General features: G+C 33.9%; 1 protein-coding gene across 8 annotated transcripts in view; it reads left to right on the top strand.

The window, feature by feature from the left end:
- NAALADL2 (N-acetylated alpha-linked acidic dipeptidase like 2) overlaps positions 1–20,305 on the top strand; it is a 1,216,540-nt gene that overhangs the window by 627,752 nt on the left and 568,483 nt on the right. For all 8 annotated transcript variants that reach the window (XM_064378623.1, XM_064378621.1, XM_064378622.1 and 5 more), the window contains one exon: positions 14,472–14,745. In XM_064378623.1, the coding sequence (XP_064234693.1) occupies positions 14,472–14,745 (274 nt within the window). The remainder of the gene's footprint in view (positions 1–14,471; positions 14,746–20,305) is intronic.

Here is a 20,305-nt window from a genome sequence, read left to right as displayed (position 1 = left end):
GTAACGGGGTTTTAAGAACATTTTTCTACTTTACAAAATTTTTTAATGTATTGACATAATTGCTGTCAAAATACACTCTTATTTGCTTAATATCAATAAGATCTATTATGATGCCTCATTTTTTCTTAAGATGGATAATTTGTGCCTTCCCCCTCCCTTTTCTTCCCTTGAATAGTATTATCAGAGCTGATGAAATATATAGACAATGTTTGCCTTTGTTGGGTTTTTCTTCTGTACACTTTGTTCATTTTTATTCATTCTCATATTATTTTTATTTCTTTTTTTTAATTTCATTTGAGTTTTTATATCATTGCCTTTTACTAATTTCTTTAAATTGAATCTAGATCACTGATCTTTTTCTTGCATTTTAAAATATACATTTGCTTGAGGCAATACATTTTTCTAAGCACTGCTTTAGCGGATCCCCATAAGTACTGTTATGCATGTTTCCGGTATCATTCACTTCATGATATTTTTGGCTGGTTGTGGTGGCCCAAGCCTATAACCCCAGCACTATGGGAGGCTGAGGTGGGTGGATCACATGAAGTCAGGAGTTCAAGACCAGCCTTGACCAACATGGTGAAACCGCGTCTCTACAAAAAGACAAAGAAAAATTAGCCAGCCATGATGGCAGTTGCCTGTCATCTTAGCTACTTGGGAGCTGACGAGGGAGAATAAGCTTGAACCTGGGAGGTGGAGGTTGTAGTGAGCCGAGATCATGCCATTGCATTTCAGCCTGGTTGACAGAGCAACACTCCATCACACACACACACACACACACACACACACACACAGAGATTCTTTATTATTGTTTTAATTTCACCATTGACATCATTGACTTCTTGGTTATTTAAAAGTCATTGTCTAATTTCCAAGCAGCTGAGATTTTCCGCTCTTTTGTTATTGATTTCTAACTCAGTTACATTAAGTTTAAAGCATATATACTGTGTGATTTTGGTTTTTTCGTGTGTATTGGGACTTGCTTTATGGCCTAGCATACAGGCAATTTTTATAAACATTTCATGTGCACTTATAAAGTTATTGGGCATACTTTTCTGTATACATCAAATTGGTCAACTCATCTATTCTCTGGCTTTTCCTTTTCTGCTTATTCTATTATTTACAGAGGAGTTTAGTAAAATTTCTAACATTTATTGCTGATGTGCATTATTTTGTACTTTCAATTTTTGCTTTATAAGTTGTGAAACCTGTCTTACTAACCAGATATCAGGGCATGTCTGTTTTTATTTAATCACTCAACCACTATAGCTATACAATGGCTTCCAATAGCAGATATTCAGTGATAATTTTTTGTGATAAAAAGATGTAACTTAATATGGATGTTATAATAGGTATCCAGTGCCAAAGTCCAGAAAAATGTACTTGGCACAGTACAAGGTAAGAGTTGACCATTGCCAAAAAAGTTAAGATGGTTTTGCCAGATTCTCCCTAACAGAAAATTTTATATTTCCTATAAAAAAGCTATTTAATGGGTACTTGTTGAAATGGAGAGAGTTCTAATATATTTGTTTCTTCCTAAATCTAGGAATATACAAGCCTTCTATTTGTGTTTTCATGAACTGGATTAGCATCACTTATACATGGTAGGTAGTATGATTCTAGGCACTCACATTCACACAATGACACTTTGTGACCTAGACTCAAAAGAGGATAAACATCTCTACTATTAGTAGGAAACTTGAAATTCTCTGAAATGTTTCCTACTTACCTGCTTTTCAGACTTGATCCTGACAACCTCTCTGCCAACCTTCATTAACTGACGTGTCCATAAGCAGAAGAGGAAAATGCACATTATTTAGTGTATTCTTATATACCTCCTATTATTTTCTACATTAACCTGGACTAGAGCAAGTGTCTCAGAACTCCTTTATATTCTTAAACACTATTGAGATCTTCAAATTGCTTATACTTTTGAAAGCTATGTATGTCCATATTTAATCTATATGAGATTAAAACTGATAAATTTTAAATCTATATCAATTTATTAAAAAATAAAAATCCCATTACATGTTAAGAATAAAACATGTTATGAAAAAATAACTATTTTTCAAAAAAAAAAAACATCTAGAGAGAAGAGTGGCATTGTTTTATATTTTTAAAATCTCATTAATGTCTGGCTTAATAAAACACTGCTAGATTCTCATATCTGCTTCTGCATTCAACCTGTTGTGATATTTTTCCTCCAGCTTTATTAGGATAATTGACAAAATTGCATATATTTAGGATATGTAACATAGTAATTTCATATATGTATACATTCTATAATTACCACAATCAAATAAATTTACACATCATTACCTGTAGTTACTATGTGTGTGTGTGTGGTAAGGACACACACACACACACACACACACACACAGTAATTTCTCTTAATAAATTTTGGTAATTTTGGTAATTTCTCTTAACAAATTTCAAGTAAATAATACTATCTACTTCTTCCACCACCATATACCCCCACCTCCTGGCAATCACTATTCTACATTCTGATTCTATGAGTTTTATTTTTATTTTTTAGATTTCACATAATTGAGATCATGCAGTACTTGTCTTTCTTTTTCTGGCTAATTAGATATCAGCATAATATCCTCCAGGTTCATCCATATTGTTACAGATGGCAAGGTTCCTTTATTTTTATGGCTGATAGTTCATTTTATAGATACCGCATTTTCTTCATCTATATGTCCATTGATGGACACTTGGGTTGTTTTCATATCTTGACTATCATGAAAAACTATGTAATGAATATAGGTATGTGAATATCTCTTTGAGATACTGATATAATTTTCTTTGGTTACATAACCACAAGAAAATATATAAAAATTTGAATCCTGTGTCTAGAATTATACATTAAAATATCATGAACTGTTTTGGATAAAAAAGAAAGATGTCAAATAGTAGCTTTATAATTCCAACCATAAATTGAAGATAAGTTCATGTATATTTTCTGATGCAGTTTTTATGATATTCTCAGTACTTGGAAGAAATCATTTAGGCAAGAAAGAGAAGAAGGGAAATTACATTTGTAAGTGTCTGGAGGTACTAGAGACTATGCTAAGCCCTTTACATGTGCTCTAAAAAAAGTCTCAGAGCTCTGAAAAACTCTATAAAATGTTATTGTTCAACATATTACAATGTTGAAACTGAGGGTTGTTAAGTTTTGAAGGGAAGGTGAAGGTTAATGAAAAACAGAGAGAGAGTTGGCAGCTCTACAGCAACACAGGTTTATTGCAAGCACAACCTGCGGAGGTGGGGACCAGGTCAATGTCAGAGCTCACTGTGCTTACAGGCTGGGATAATTACAGGCCTGGGTGGGAGGGTCTGGGTGGTTTGGCTTGCTGCCTAGGAGGATATTGATAAGATGTTCCTATGATCAGGCAGTTCGGCCTTTTTTCCAGCAGGATGTGACAAGGAAGTCAGGTGGTTGGGCAGGATGTTTCGCACAACCAGAACCCCCATGGAATGTTTCATTTCTAACCAGGGCCTGCAAGATGGCTGAGGACTTACAAAACGGCAAAGCTTAGACTAACAAGGGTCAAAATATACTAATATGCATAAATCATCTAGCTTATATGCTTAAACCGGAGGTCAAGCCCTCCTTTGCTGAATCCAAAATCTAGAATCATTTCACTCTCCATCCTCCTCTTCCCAAAGCTCCCATCTCCACCCACCCACTACCCACTGCCAAACTTTTGCTGAAAGTTTGCTCTCCAAGTATCATGGATAATTCATTAGGTGCAGTAGACCAGGTTCTGGCCCGTTAGGAATGAAATATGTCAGATATATACCATTGTCAGTGTTACTTATTTCTGGTCTAGCAACAAATCTCTTTTTTCTTTCTTCATGTATACAATAGAGATGAAGTACTTAGATGATAACTTATTCAAATACCAAAATATGTAACATGCTTCAAAACACTTTTCATCTCTATTGTTTTAGATTTTATAATTTTCATTCTTGTTTCCATATTATCATCACTTCCAAAGGCCAGCCATCTCTACAGATTGATTTCAATGTATTTCATAAGCTTAAGTTGGTTAACAGTTAGTTGTCTCATGATTTTTATAACTTGCCATGTAATGACAAGTTGATTTAATAAAGACATGTTCACTGGTTGTGCAGAAATGAGTCTACCCAGGAAGGAAGGTAGTCTTGCTTAACAACTGAAAAATAACACGTAAATTCTTACTATTTTTAAATATTGTTCTGGCATAATCTTAACCTGTTTGCATTGTCACAGAAAGATGACATCTAAAAATTATTTTTAAAATATATCTTCCTCATTATATAAAATTACCATTACTATTTTAGTCAATCTTGCAAAACTACCCAAGATTTCATTTGCTGTATTAAAAAATAAACTAAAATAACTGTATATCATCTTAAAATTATATTTTCAATACAGTCTTAAAGGTGCATTTACTTAGTAAAACATATTTCCTGAACATTGGTTGTGTTTACCATTTACTAAGTTCTGGACTTCTATATTTGAATTTTCAGGGTGTATGAAAAAGGGTAAGACTATGACTTGTCTTTTAAAAACCTTAATTTTTAAGATTACTGAAACAGATTAATAATCTTTATGTTAATGACAAGAAAAGGGAATCACTGTTAGTGTTTAGGTAGTTTAAAAATAATTCTCAGTAAATATGCTTATTTTGAAGTGTGATAAAGGCTGGTTATTACTGTTACAATCTTATTGAAATGGAAAAACTTTCTCCCCCTTATTCAGTAATCTATTCACTTACTTGAAAAAAAAAAAAGAACATTGAAATAGTGACTTTTTAAAATTAAAAGTCTCTGTATATTTCAGCACCACTCAAGTTATGTCATTGCACTAGAGAACCAAGCAGATGAAATTGAAGACTTGTTTTGTCTTACTGATTAGATTAATTTGTCCATTTTGTGAGTCTGCTGTTAGATTTTTTTTAGATAAGTTGAAGTACTTCAATCTGAAAAGTGACATTAGACAATTATATTCTCTGAAAAACAGAAATCATCTCAGAAGCAAAGTACTATTAACAGTAAGTATAGTATTATTGTGCGGGATGGGTATATTCTGTGAAATCTGGTGTCCATGCCTTGTATAGCTGTCATTTTATTTGGTAACATTTCTTCTTTCTGAAATGTATTTTTAAATGCTCATCTCAAGATGCCCTATTGTATTCTTCTCTCTTGAAATCCAAATATACACTCACTGTTAACCAGAGATGAAATTATCTCCTGTATAAATGTGTGCAAGAGTGAACTATGTAGAGTTATGATACTGGATTTTTTTTTCTGGCATGGGTAATAATCGATGTGTTGACAGTTCGTTATATTTCTATGTGCTCTGGTTTTTAAATCAAGCTTATATCACTTACCTTACTGTCATGTGGAACATAAATTGATATAAATATCAAATATTTATGATTGATATAAATATCAAGTATTTATTGACTATCAGCTTTGTGCCTGGGACTTAAGTAGAGGGCACTGAGGCAATGAACATGCCTTCTGTTACTTGTAGAGCAGTTATGTACCATGTTTTCCTTGATTAGAAGCAAAGAGGAGAAACTATTAAGTTCTCTGGGAGATAATTCATTTCCGAACTGATTTTTAAATAAAATATGTAAGGAATCAGTCTTCTTTTCTTTTTTTTTTTTTGTTCAGATGGTTCCCAAATTTTAAAATTCAGCCTATTGTATTTTTTAAATAGCTATATTAATTTCTTTGAGCATCATTTTCTCCTGACCATAAAGATTTCTTTCTATCTACCTCATACTATCTAACTTTTATTTTATCTGGACACAGTACTTTCTAACACTCATCTTTTTTATTGCTTTTGGAAAGCATCTAAGATTGGAAAACTAGCTGCTCTTTCTAAATAGCAGCACTGTATAGTGGAAACCTGAGATTCAGTGTAGAATAGTGGTAAACTGACTTATTTAATCTAGGGCATTTAACATCTTGATATCATTATCTAGTCTTCAATTTCCTTATCTGGAACGTGGCAACCATAGTAGTTATCTGAAGAATTTTTTTGTGATAATTAAGCATAATAGTAGACATTCAATATACAATTTGTAGTTACTATGTTACTTTATACAGGAGATTTTAAAAAAACATTTATACAGGAGATAATTTCATCTCTGGTTAACAGTGAGTGTATATATGCATTTCAAGAGAGAAGAATACAATAGGGTATCTTGAGATGAGCATTTAAAAATACATTTCAGAAAGAAGAAATGTTACCAAATAAAATGACAGCTATACAAGGCATGGAGACACCAGATTTCACAGAATATACCCATCCCGCACAATAATACTATACTTACTGTTAATAGTACTTTGCTTCTGAGATGATTTCTGTTTTTCAGAGAATATAATTGTCTAATATCACTTTTCAGATTAAAGTACTTCAACTTATCTAAAAAAAAATCTAACAGCAGACTCACAAAATGGACAAATTAATCAGTAAGACAACACAAGTCTTCAATTTCATCTGCTTGGTTCTCTAGTACAATGACATAACTTGAGTGGTAAGAAGTAGTTGAGCAAGAAACCATGGTTTCATTGGCATGAGACTAGTGGCTGTGTTGCAAGGGAACATTATGGGATGGTGCCTTTCCCTCTTAACCATTTAATTCCTTGCTGCTATGTTTATTACAGTTTATCATGTGTTTAAATCTTAATATTTTCAAAGAAAAATTAAGAGATAAAAAAGTCATTTCATGCTATACAGTCTTTAAATTCACCACACATATATAGTACATGATTCACAGAATTTTACTACATTGGATACCAATTCAAATAATAACCTAATGAAATGTTTGACTTTTTAATATTATATTAGAAATATCACCCAGTATAGTATGAGTATCTGCATATGTTATTGTAAAGACACATTAGAAAATATTAGTGGGCATTAATAAATGTGTTGATTTTTCCATGTTTGATGCTAGTTAATCTTTCTTTAGATGTTTTCTTTCCCCATTCATTTACAGTATACTCTTGGCATTCGACCTGGTGTTAGGAATATGACATGCATGGCTTCCTCCAATTCTGACATCATTGTTGCTCTGTGGCTCATGCAGTAGCAGGTGTTGAGCATTGATAGAAACAGAATTTTGTCTACTAAAGCCAAAATTCTCCCATTTCTAATCTCCATTGGCCAATGGAACATTAATGCCAAAGTTACTTCCAAATTGAAGTCTCAGGCGCGACAGTTCATTATGCTGCCTGCCAAAACTACTGGCCCATGGAAACCTTATTTTAAAAATTAAAGCACAGTAAAACTCTCTGTCAAATAAATACCTTGTGATTTTAGGTGATACCCTTCTATTTTTGCAGCTTTCTCTGAAATTAGTAAATTTAAATTATATTGCAGTTAATTCTTTTATAGCCTTTCTCATTTAATCTACAAAACTACTTAATCATAGCAGAGTTGTTCAGCATGAATCCTGAAACATTTATTGTGGGGAAAAAGGTATAAAAACTGTTGACATTCTCAATAAAATCTATTTATTTTAACATTCTAGGTAATCTGAAATAATTAATAAACTGAAATTATTAATAAATTATTAATGAATTAATAAATAATTCTTTGACTAAACCATTTGTATCCATAAGATGGTATTGATGAAGACTGATTTAAAACAGTTTAAAGATTACATAATTGTGGAATTATAAACTCATATGATCTCTTAAAATCATTTTGTTAAACAAGAGAAGCATATACAATAAACGATAAATTTTAAATAAAAATTTAAAAGGCATCAGAATTTAAAAGTTATCTTAGGAAGACTAAAATTTAAGAGTTATGTTTTAACTTATGATTAACTATTTGAAATGCTGGAACTATTTAGGAAGAAGCCATATTTTCTAGAGACCAGTATTCCTACAATCATGTATATCCTAAAACTTTACTATCATCTTTTAGTATGCATTTTTGTATTGATATACTTGTATTTTTTAGGTTCCTATGAAGATATGCTCGTATTCTCTTGAATTCAGTCAACAACTGGAGTGTAGGAGATTTAAATAATCTAATCTCTAATCCGTGAGATAGTGTGCCAAATGTTATCACATCAATCAATTTTGAACAAGTATCTATTTTATTATGTAAGTCTATGGAAGAAGCAGCTTAGGTCATAATTCTTAACTACTTTCCCAGAGTTTCCTCCCTTGAATATTGTGGAAGTAGCAATCAATACACACAAAAAAATTACGTCTTAGGAACTAGGTGCTCAAGTTAGTGCATTTCCATATGGAGTAATTTTAAAATAGATATTCTAAAAAACACATATATGCTGTATGCATTATAACATACCTACTTTGAAGGACTACTATCCTGAGGTGAAGAACAGTAAGAAATTCTCAAGGGAACAAAAACTGAAGAAAGAGTACTATTGCAGATGATGAAAGCTGAAACCTAGAAATTAGAAAATTAATAGAAGGTGGTACAGAGCACAGTGAAAGAGCTGTGATTCAAAGAATGCATTTTTAAAAATTATTATATTAAAATCATTAAATCAGCAGTTCGTAGTTTGCCCATAATAGGAACATCAAGTACAGACAATTTTTTAAAAAATATATTTTATTGTGTTTTAGGTTTTGGGGTACATGTGAAGAACATGCAGGATTGTTGCATAGGTACATACATGGCTGGTTTGCTGCCTTCCTCCCATCACCTATATCTGGCATTTATCTCCATGTTGTCCCTCCAACTCCCTACCCCCTGCTGTTTCTCCCCTAGTTCCCCGCCACAGACCTCAGTGTGTGATGCTCACATTGTTCAACACCCGTCTATGAGTGAGAACATGTGGTGTTTGATTTTCTGTTCTTGTGACAGTTTGCTGAGAATTATGGTTTCCAGGTTCATCCATGTCCCTACAAAAGACACAAACTCATCCTTTTTTATGCCTGCATAGTATTCCATGGTGTATATGTGCCACATTTTCCTTGTGGCAATAATATCATCGATGGGCATTTGGGTTGGTTCCAAGTCTTTGCTATTGTAAACAGTGCCGCAATGAACATTCGTGTGCATGTGTCCTAAAAGTTTCTCTTTTAAAAATTCTAATAATATTGAAACTCTCCTAGAGGATAGATCAAGAGGGAATGCTTGCTATCTCAATTTATGAGATTTGTATAGTTACAAATAAAATCAGAAGTGATAGTTGAAAGGAACATTACATACCAAATTTACTTTTAAAAATGGATGCAAAAATAATAAATAAAATATTTGCAAAAGAAATCAAATAATAGGTAAAATTATAATTCATTCTATTAGTCCAGCTTATTTTAAAAATGCTAGTTTAACATTTTAAAAAACTTGTTAATGTAATCCACCAAATTAAAGAAATAGAACAGATGATTGTCTTAATAAAAGTATCAGAATTTCTGACAAAATTTAATCTGCATTCATAAAATATCTGTTAACAACATGAAAATGGAAGGAACATCTTTAACCTGTCGCATACAATACAACATGGATGTCTACTATCACACATTATTAGTCATTCCTTTAAATATTTTCTACAGGTCGTAGCCTGGGTAGTAATACAAAAAAAGTTAAATCTCTAAATAATTAGAAGAGATATAATAAAACCTTAATTATTTTGCATATGGTATAATTTCTTACACAGAAAAATGGAAGAAAATTATTATAATTAAAAATACAGTTTAGCAGGATTACTTTATAGAACACCTGAATAGTATTCCTCTACACCAGCAAATTTTAAAACATATTTTTATGTTCGTTAACATTGACCAGACACTTGACCGTTATCTTAATTTGTTCGGGTGCTATAACAAAATGCCTTATATTAGATAACAAGTAAACAACAGACGTTTATATCTTACAGTTCTTGGGTCTGTGAAGTTGAAGATCAAAATGGATGTGGTTTCTGGTAAGGGCCTGCCTCCTCACTGACAGTGCTTTTTAGCTATGTCTACACATGATGGAAAGAGCAAAAATGTTTCCTCTGGCCTCTTTTATGAGGGCACTGATCCTATTCATGAGTTTTCTGCTCTCATAGTATAATCACCTCTCAAACACGCCCCAACCTCTTAATATAATCACCTTGGGGGTTAGGATTTCGACATATGAATAAACATTCAGATTACAGCAATAATATTAAGGGTTTGTTGTTATATTATTATAAGGATAGCATTTCTTTCTGAACTGAGCTTTAGTCTTAATGTAATTCCAGTCACAATATCGGCATGGAAATTAGTGGGTTCATTCCAATATGGAAGAGAAAAGAAAAATAGTTAAGATTTCTTGATGAAGAACAAGTAGAGTGGCTTGTTCATTCTGAATATTAAGACCTATAATAAAGTTGTACTAAAGAAAACAGCACATTATTATGGATATGGAACAAAAAGAAAAATGGAATTGATTTGGGAACCCAGACAGATCCAAACACATATGGCAACTCATGTATGGCAGAGTTGTGATTGCACATTAATAGGTTGTATTTGACAAAGGGTACTAGGACTCAAGTTAGAAAAAAGTGAAATTGGATTCCTGTCTCCTACCACACACCTGCACTCACATACACACCCATTCTCCAAGTAAACACTGAAATGTGAAAAACAACTCTTTAAAACTTTTATGAAAAAAAAAAAGAAAGTAACTTCAGGACACAGGATTGAGGATTTCTTAAGCACATCAGAAAATGTGAAAACAATTATATTAAAAGCTCTATGCATTAAAATTATAAACTTTTGCTTATCTTAAGACAATACATTGCAAATAAAAAGAGAAGACCAAAACTGAGATAAAATATGTGCCATACATATGACCTAAAGAAGATTATTCAGAACATACAAAAACTTCTATAAATCTAGGCAAAAAACAAGAACAGTTATTATACATAAAAGGAAACATGACTAGCTAAATAGTGCATGAAAAGATCCTCATTGGTAATCATGCAATGCAAATTAAAACCACAATGGTATACAATTTTACTCTAATTGGAGAGCAGAAATTAGATACAGGAGCAGAGGGTGGTAAAGGAAGCCTTGGAAAACTATTTAGTATATCCTGGAATCCAGCATTTGTACTTCTGAGTTAAACATATAATAAAATATTACTTTACGCTCACTACAAAAGTGATACTTTGTTTGACAAAGTATCAAACAAAATAAAAAAGTAAAATAAAATAATGGACAATACCAAGTATTGGTGAGGAATGGAGGAAATAGAGCTCTCATGAAAAGATGGCAAGAGTGTAATCAAAATTATTTTAAAAGCATTTTGGCATTTCGTAATATGCTTTTAAAGTTACACAGCTGCATACCTTATGGACCAATAATTCTTTGCCTAAAGAAACTTTCGCATATGTTTATCAGGAAACATGAATAAGAATATCAGGCCAGGTGCGGTGGCTCATGCCTGTAATCCCAGCACTTTGGGAGGCTGAGACGGGTGGATCAGGAGGTCAAGAGCCCCAGACCATCCTGGCTAACATAGTCAAATCCTGTCTCTACTAAAAGTAGAAAAATTAGCTGGGCCTGGTGGCACACGCCTGTAGTCCCAGCTACTTGGGAGGCTGAGGAAGGAGAATCGCTTGAACAATTGAACACGGGAGTGGGAGGATGCAGTGAGCTGAGATCTCGCCACTGCACTCCAGCTTGGCGACAGAGTTAGACCCCTTCTCAAAAAAAAAAAAAAAAAAAAAAAGAGAATATCCAGTGCAGCATTGTTTACAATAGTGAAAGGCTGAAAACAACTTTAAAATACTTATCTCAGGAAAATTGATTAAAAACTTGGAGGAATCTCAAACAACCAATACTGAGTAAAAAAAGGGAAATATGAAAACCATATATAAGATACCAATTATGTAAAAGTAAAATCCCTAAAATTAAACAAATTGTTAAAGAGATATGCATATATGTATATAGACCTATTAAAAAAAGACAATGGGAAACAACAAAATCAGATCGATGCTTACCTTGGGGATCAAGGTAAGTGACTCAATAGAGAAAAACGATTCCAGGGGCTTTGATAATATTAGAGATGTTCTACCTCATAACCTGGGTGGTTCCTTTCACTATTCTTTATATATTGTATACATTGTATATGTTGTATATTCTTTATGTGTTTAAATTATTTCATCATATTAAAAATGATGGTATAAAAATGAAGTAAAGGCTATATACATTTTTTGATCCATTAATTTTAGGTTAGTACTGAAAAATATTTAGAAATTCTCCACAATTGGGACAAATTATTAATTCTTCAGTTGAGCTCTAAAAGAAGTATTTCATTTGCCTTTTGAGGCCCTATTATATAACATTCCATGTTTTCAGTTGCTTGCACCATAAAGCAACTGAGACCAACAAAAAGATTGATAAATTGAACATCTTGCACATGCCTTGACGTATTTTTATTCATCAATTAACTGTGTACAGGAGCAAACAAAATCTAAAGCAATCTTCACATTTTTCTTCTCTTTGTCAATGTTGACCATATATTGCTATGTTTATATAAATATGTGTTTTAAAACCTCAATTTATATGAATTTTAAAGAATAGTTTTGATGCACCTTTCTAAATAAATGACTTTCCTGTCAAAATTGTGTTGTTTTAACTCAGTTTACCTGCCCTATCCCAAATACACAGAGAGAATACAAAATAGAGAAAAGGGGTAGGATAAGGTAGAGAACAGATAAAGTAACAACAGTGAAACAAAGTCGAAGGCAGATCACTCTTAATGGGAATGAAAAAGAATAGAATTCTTCTCACCAGCTCTTCCATAAAATGTAGGTTGCTCTGTTGACTGATCCAAGTAGATATTAAAAAATAATAATAATAATAAAGGAAGAGGGAAGAAAACAAAAATAGGAGTAGCTTCAAAAAGATAAGAGATAAGTGAGTAACTGTGTTTATTGCATCTTCCTGTGTAGGCCAGCTTCTAAGCTGTGGCATCAGACTTACCTTTTATCTCTTGTAATGCTTTCTTACAACTATTGTATCTGTTTCTTGTTTCTTTTCCATGCACATAGTGTTGAGGGGGTGTCTAATCTTTTGGCTTCCCTGGGCCACAGTGGAAGAACATGAGTTGTCCTGGGCCACACATAAAATACATTAACACTACCAACAGCTGATGAGCTAAAATAAAAATTTTAAAAATCTTTTTAAAAAGTCTCATAATGTTTTAAGACAGCTTATGAATTTGTGTTGGACCACATTCAAAGCTGTCCTGGGGCCACGTGCAGCCCACGGGTCATAGGTTAAACAAGCCTGGTTTAGGAGTTGTCGAATAAACAGGATCCTAGAGGAAATAAGTGAGAAAAATAATGTGGTGGGCAATAACATCAAAATAAACACTTAAGTAATAGCTTGGATAGCAATAAAATTCTTTTAAGAAGATACATTTTTGCCCCAAAAGGAAATTGTTCCTTTTTAGTCCCTTTTTATTAAATTTCAGCCACAAAATTAAAAAAAAAAAAAAAAAAACTTTATCTGGATTAAATTATTTTTATTAAGTCCTCATGTCTGATTCTCTTCTAGGTACTATACAAAATATTTAATAGATTTTGCCTGGCGTGTAGTATGTCATAAGCAAAAATAGTGTCACTGGATTATGGGATAGATATATAGGAATAAATATACAAAGTACAGAAAGTATAACACAAAAATTAATTTCATATTGGTTTGGCAATCTGTGTTTTTGTTTTGAGTTTACTGAAAAACACTGTGCTCACAGCATCATGTAATTTGGCATAAAATTGATATCTAAAGAGCTCTCTCTGTATTATTTTAAAGAGCAATAGCTATATGTCAATCATATCATATCATATGAAATTGCCTTAACTATTATAACAAAGAAATGTCCCAACTGGAATGACACCTAGATTTTGGAACTGACTTTTAAGCGGATTATGTTTATGTTGATAGAAGGATCAGAATTAATAGGAGAACTACTTGGCATTAATTTCACTCTTCTCTGCAATGCCATAGTGCTTTACGTGGTTTTCTTTGTTTGTTTTGGAAAGGGTCTTGCTCTGTCCACAAAGCTGGAGTGCAGTGGTGCCATCATGGCTTACTGCAACCTCTAACTCCCAGGCTCACGTGATCATCCCACCTCAGCGTCCCAAGTAGGTAGGACCACAGGTGCATACCAGGACACCTAGCTAATTTATTTTTTTAATGTTTGTAGACACAGGGTGTTGCTGTGTTGCCCTGGCTGGTCCTGCGCTCAAGCAATCCTCCCTCCTTGGCATCCTGAAGTGCTGAGATCACAGACGTGAGCCACCACAATGATCATTAGTTCTTAATTTAAGTAATTAATTCATTCCGCTTTGATTTGTGTTTCAGTTTCATGTGATAGGGTCCTGTCTCATTCATCTTTCAATATCCCACAGCATCCATTAATATTGTTTGTATACTGAGCAGTCATATCTCAAAAGAATAAAGAATCATCCTTTTAAAAAAAGGTTTTCTTTTAAAATTTATTTCAGAAATTTGGTACAACTGTATAGAAGTGAAGATGATATGGAAGTTTCAAAGAAGATTAAGACTCAGTGGACTTCGTTGGGCCTAGAAGATGTGCAGTTTGTAAATTACTCTGTGCTGCTGAATCTGCCAGGCCTTTCTCCCAGCACTGTGACTCTAAGCAGCAGTGGTGAGTGCTTTCACCCTGATGGCCAGCCTTGTGGTGAAGAAGCCAGAAAAGATAGCAGCCAAGACCTACTCTACTCGTATGCAGCCTATTCTGCCAGAGGAACTCTCAAGGTAATACAACCATTTGTCTCTGTCCTTTACAGTGAGATGGAATTAGAAAGCAACCGCTTTCATCTAAATTGAACTAACTGGCAAGATGCAGCATATGAAAGTAACCATTAAATAGTCTCAGTGTGGAGGCACCAGCAAAGAAAAGGAAGATTTGGCCCTCCTGACCCTTTTCTTGTTGTATTTTTGAAAGTGAAAACATGTTAGAAAAATTTAATTCAAAGGTGTTGAATGTGTGACTGTGTCATTCACATGTTGCTCTGTCCATATAGTGCAAGTCTATTTCATTCTGTGACTTTGAAGAGGCCAAATTTAATACATTGATACAGAGAAAGGAAAATAAATGGAGAAGGTTGTGTTTTTAGATTGTGTACACACAAAATAAATTAAGTGGAAAATTGATATGATTATTAATACTTTTTTTTTTTTTTTTTTTTTTTTTTTTTGAGACAGAGTCTTGCTCTGTCGCGAGGCTGGAGTGCAGTGGCGCAATCTCGGCTCACTGCAAACTCCACCTCCTGGATTCAAGCGATTCTTCAGAATCAGCCTCCCGAGTAGCTGAGACCACAGGCACTTGCCACCATGCCCGACTATTTTTTGTATTTTTAGTAGAGACGGGGTTTCATCATGTTGGCCAGGATGGTCTCGATCTCTTGACCTCGTGATCCGCCCACTTCAGCCTCCCAAAGTGCTGGGATTACAGGCGTGAGCCACCGAGCCTGGCCTATTAACACATTTAAGATATGAAACACAGCTCTCTTGCTTTCCTGATGGAAAACACATGTGATAAGAAGCCAGGTGTGTATTATTTCTTCACCTTTTTTGGGTCAGCAGATTTATGGTGCAGTGCTTTTTGGCATAGTGGTTAAGCGTAAGACTTCTAGAGCCACATGGACTAGTTTTAAATCTCAGGTCCCCAATTACTCACTGTTAGTTTACCATGGGGAAGAAATTGGGGCTGAGTTTCCTCATCTCTGTATTGGAGTCAATAATAGTTCCAACTCATAAGGTTGTTGTGAGAAAAAATTAACTAATATATGTAAATCTAGGAGGACAGAGCATAGCCTGTAGTAAGAACAATATACACGTTAGATATGACAACGTGCAATTGGTCAACAGTTTCCTTTACATGGGCAAGTTTTCTAACTCTATGTAAAAATACAATTTTAATAAATAAGTTTTTTTTTTTTAAAGCTGTAGATTGCCTCATTTAATAACAATGAGATAATGTTATGTTTCTGACTGTTGTTAATGGCACAAATGTTTAAGAATCTAACTTATTATGAACTATGATTAACATATGGAATTTTAAATAATTTAAAATTACTTTGCGTAAATACTTGAAATAATAATAGCAAATGCTTGTTCCTAATATATTTTGAGGGAGTGGGAGGGAGAGGCAGATTTTCTGGCAGTCTAGCATTCTATTCTGTATGTATCATACTTTGACTTTTAGCCAAAGAGCTGCATATAACTATTACCACCTTGAAAAGTCTTACCATTAATTAAACTTTAATATAATATTAAATGTCTGCCATATTTCTAGTGTAGGACTCATATAATTTGATTTGATTAATGTTATACTATTTCTGGTAGGTAGTAATGGTAACACACCTATATATTAGTAAAAATAGAGTTAGGCAACCGTCACTCTTTCCTTGATTCAGAAGCTTTGGCCTTAAGCCAAGATTCTAAAAATTACCCCGGTATTTTCTCTAAAACTCCTAACTGCCTAAGCCACATGCATTTTCAACCTCTTCTTTATCCCAGTTGGCTCAGGTCATTTCTTCTCCTAAACAAAAGCATGTCTAAAACACAGAACAATTACAAAAACACCAGGAGTTTGAGTGAATCCTTGGAATCTTCCCCATCTCCTCGCTTTTCAATTTCCTCTGGTGAACACTGATTATTCCTTGAAGGAGGAGATATGCAAAGGTCATGAAACTAAAACTTGTATTCCTGTTAGCATGGCCCTCTGTAGTAACCCCTTGGGCCCAGTGGATTGAAGGTAGAATAAAATTAAATAAATTAATTTACATAAAATAATTTCTTAGATATGGGTTCAAAAACAAACAAAAACATCTCCCTTAATGCCCCTGCACTTTCATACTGTCCAGTTTCCATACAGACCAAGAAAAGAGATTATCCTATCACTGTGAAACTTCCCAAAGTCCCTTATAGGAGCATATATTGGTTGGTCTTACTGTATAATGGAGAGATTCATGGGATCAGGAAAATTAAATTTCGATGACTACTCTTTTATACTCAGGACTTTATGCATAATAAGGGAGAGATGGGAGAGGAACCCTTCAGTAACAATCTGTTTACCTTGATTTAAAAGGGATATTGGCCAGGCGTGGTGGCTCACGCCTGTAGTCCCAGTACTTTGGGAGGCCAAGATGGGTGGATGGCCTGAGGTTAGGAGTTCAAGATAAGCCTGACCAACATGGTGAAACTCTGTCTCTACTAAAAAAATACAAAAATTTAGCCAGGCCTGGTGGCGGGTGCCTGTAATCCCAGCTACACTGGAGGCTGAGGCAGGAGAATTGCTTGAGTTCGGGAGGTGGAGGTTGCAGTGAGTCGAGATTATGCCATTGCACTCCAGCCTGGGCAACAAAAGTAAACTCCTTCTCAAAAAAAAAAAAAAAAAAAGAAAAGAAAAGAAAGAAAAAAAGAAAGATATTAACAGATATTGTATACTTCTGATTTCTGATTCATAATCACCACTGACAAACCCTCCTAATCATGGAGGTGGTGGGTGATGGAGGAAAGAAAGTCAAGGAAAAGATCTTTTGGAAGAATCCGTTTGGCCCTAGATTTCCAATAGTGGGCAAATTCACTTTCCTACGATATTTGTGCAGATGTTGGACACAAAGTATTATACATAATTGTATGTTTGATTTTTATATTTTATAAAAGACATGACTGAATCACAAAAATGTTAATCAACTCCTTTATTCTAATAGATGATGCTGTAGGATGGACATGTAAATATTCTTCACTCTTTATTTTGATAGCCTCACCTGAAAGTGTCCTGCGTTCAAGTAGTGTATAGGAGTCATACATGTTTGGCTATTTAGTGTCCATTGTCAGACTCCTTCACACAACTGAATGTAATCTCATTTTTAATGTAAAATAAGTTTTTAGTTTAAAATATATGTAATATTACTAATATGTAGAGGTTTAATATTTTAAGACATAAGTTAAAAAGGTGCATTCGCAAAATTCTGTAGCTTCAAACTTCTTACAGATTCTTTAGGGATCAGTTCTTAAAAGTAAGATTAGTTCTTATTCTGTCTTCTAGATATTTTTAGACCACACCAAATTCCAGGCAGCCACAGATTGATTTGTTTATAAGGACCCTATAATTATGATGTGATTAAAATTAAAATATATTCAGACCTGAAGTATTTTAATATCTTTTTTCAAATTCAGCAGTCATTGTTTGTGGAGGTTAAGTCAGCCTCCATAAATTTTACTTGAACACCATTTCTATTTCCTTGACAGTTTCCAATTATCAGGGCCTAGAAAATAGAAATCTGAATTCTAAGAATGTCGATAGTATTCTCTACCCCCAGCCCCTCTGCCATTTATAATCTGAGTTATAGAGAAGGATCAGTTGTATTCTCAGCATTTTGGTTATATGTTTAAGATGTTTGGTAGAAGTCTTTTTAGATCCCTTTAAATGAAACGGTTGTTTTCTTATCCAAATATATGTGGTTCTTTTCCCCATTTTTATTTTTTCTTTTCCTGTTTCTTTTTCTTGTCAAGAGAGGGCACAAAAGATATTTGAGTTCAATGAAGAAGCCAGTTTACTTAAAAACAATATATTTTAACTTTCTTTTTAATTAATTAATTTTAAATTATAGTTTAAGTTCTGGGGTACATGTGCAGAGCATGCAAGTTTGTTACACAAGTATACATGTGCTATGGTGTTTTGCTGCACCCATCAACCCGTCATCTACATTAGGTATTTTTCCTAATGCTATCACTACCCCAGCCCTCCTTCCCTCTACAGACCCTGGTGTGTGATATTCCCCTTCCTGTGTCCATGTGTTCTCATTGTTCAACTCCCACCTATGAGTGAGAAACGTGTGTTTGGTTTTCTGTTCTTGTGTCAATTTGCTGAGAATGATGTTTTCCAGCTTCATCCATGTGCCTAGAAAGGACACGAACTCATCCTTTTTTATGGCTGCATAGTATTCCATGGTGTATATGTGCCACATTTTCTTTGTCCAGTCTATCATTGATGGGCATTTGAGTTGGTTCAAAGTCTCTGCTATTGTGAACAGTGCTGCAATAAACATATGTATGCATGTGTCTTTACAGTAGAGTGATTTATAATTTTTGGGTATACACCCAGTAATTAGATTGCTGGGTCGTATGGTATTTCTAGTTCTAGATCCTTGAGAAATTGCCACACTGTCTTCCACAATGGTTGAACTAATTTACACTCCCACCAGTAGTGTAAAAGCATTCATATTTTTCTATATCCTCTCCAGCATTTGTTGTTTCTTGTTTTTTTAAATAATGCCATTCTAACTGGTGTGAGATGTTATCTCATTGTGGTTTTGATTTGCATTTCTCTAATGACCTGTCATGATGAGCATTTTTTCATCTGTCTGTTGGCTGCGTAAACATCTCCCTTTGAGAAGTGTTTGTTCATCTCTGTGACCCACTTTTTAATGGGGTTGTTTTTTCTTTTTTTCTTGTAAATTTGTTTAAGTTCTTTGTAGATTCTGGATATTAGCCCTTTGTCAGACGGATAGATTGTAAAACTTTTCTCCCATTCTGTAGGCTGCCTATTCACTCTGATGATAGTTTCTTTTGCCGTGCGTAAGCTCTTAAGTTTAGTTAGATCCCATTTGTCAATTTGCACTTTTGTTGCCATCACTTTTGGTGTTTTCTTCTAGGGTTTTTATGGTTTTAGGTCTTATGTTTAAGTCTTTAATCCAACTTGAGTTAATTTTTGTGTAAGGTGTAAGGAAGGGATCCAGTTTCAGCTTTCTGCATATGGCTAGCCAGTTTTCCCAACACCATTTATTAAATAGGGAATCATTTTCCCATTGCTTGTTTTTGTCAGGTTTGTCAAAGATCAGATAGTTGTATATGTGTGGTGTTATTTCTGAGGCCTCTGTTCTGTTCCATTGCTCTATATATCTGTTTTGGTACCATTACCATGCTGTTTTGGTTACTGTAGCCTTGTAATTACAGTTTGAAGTCAGGTAGTGTGATGCCTCTAGCTTTGTTCTTTTTGCTTAGGATTGTCTTGGCCATGCAGGCTCTTTTTTGTATATTTTAACTTTCAAACTAATATGTGTGTGTACGCGTCTATTACAATGGTCTTTTGTATTGTTTTTCTGGGCATGTTGTATGACAATTTCTATTATAGCATTTGGGACAATTGGGAAAAGGTACAGTTCAGTAACACTTTCTCGTATGTCTCTATCTTTTACAGTTAAGACAATGCATGCCTGTTTCTAAGGATTTGACATTATGTTGAAAGAGCCAATTTAAAAACGAAAAACTCAAGAAAAACAACCAGTGGTTTTATCTGTTCACT

This window comes from Aotus nancymaae, unplaced genomic scaffold (genome assembly GCF_030222135.1).
Source record: "Aotus nancymaae isolate 86718 unplaced genomic scaffold, 86718_ANA_hifiasm-v0.15.2.pri h1tg000019l, whole genome shotgun sequence".
Classification (NCBI taxonomy): domain Eukaryota; kingdom Metazoa; phylum Chordata; class Mammalia; order Primates; family Aotidae; genus Aotus; species Aotus nancymaae.
The sequence above is the reverse complement of the archived record's forward strand: the minus strand, read 5'-3'. Positions and strand labels throughout refer to the sequence as shown.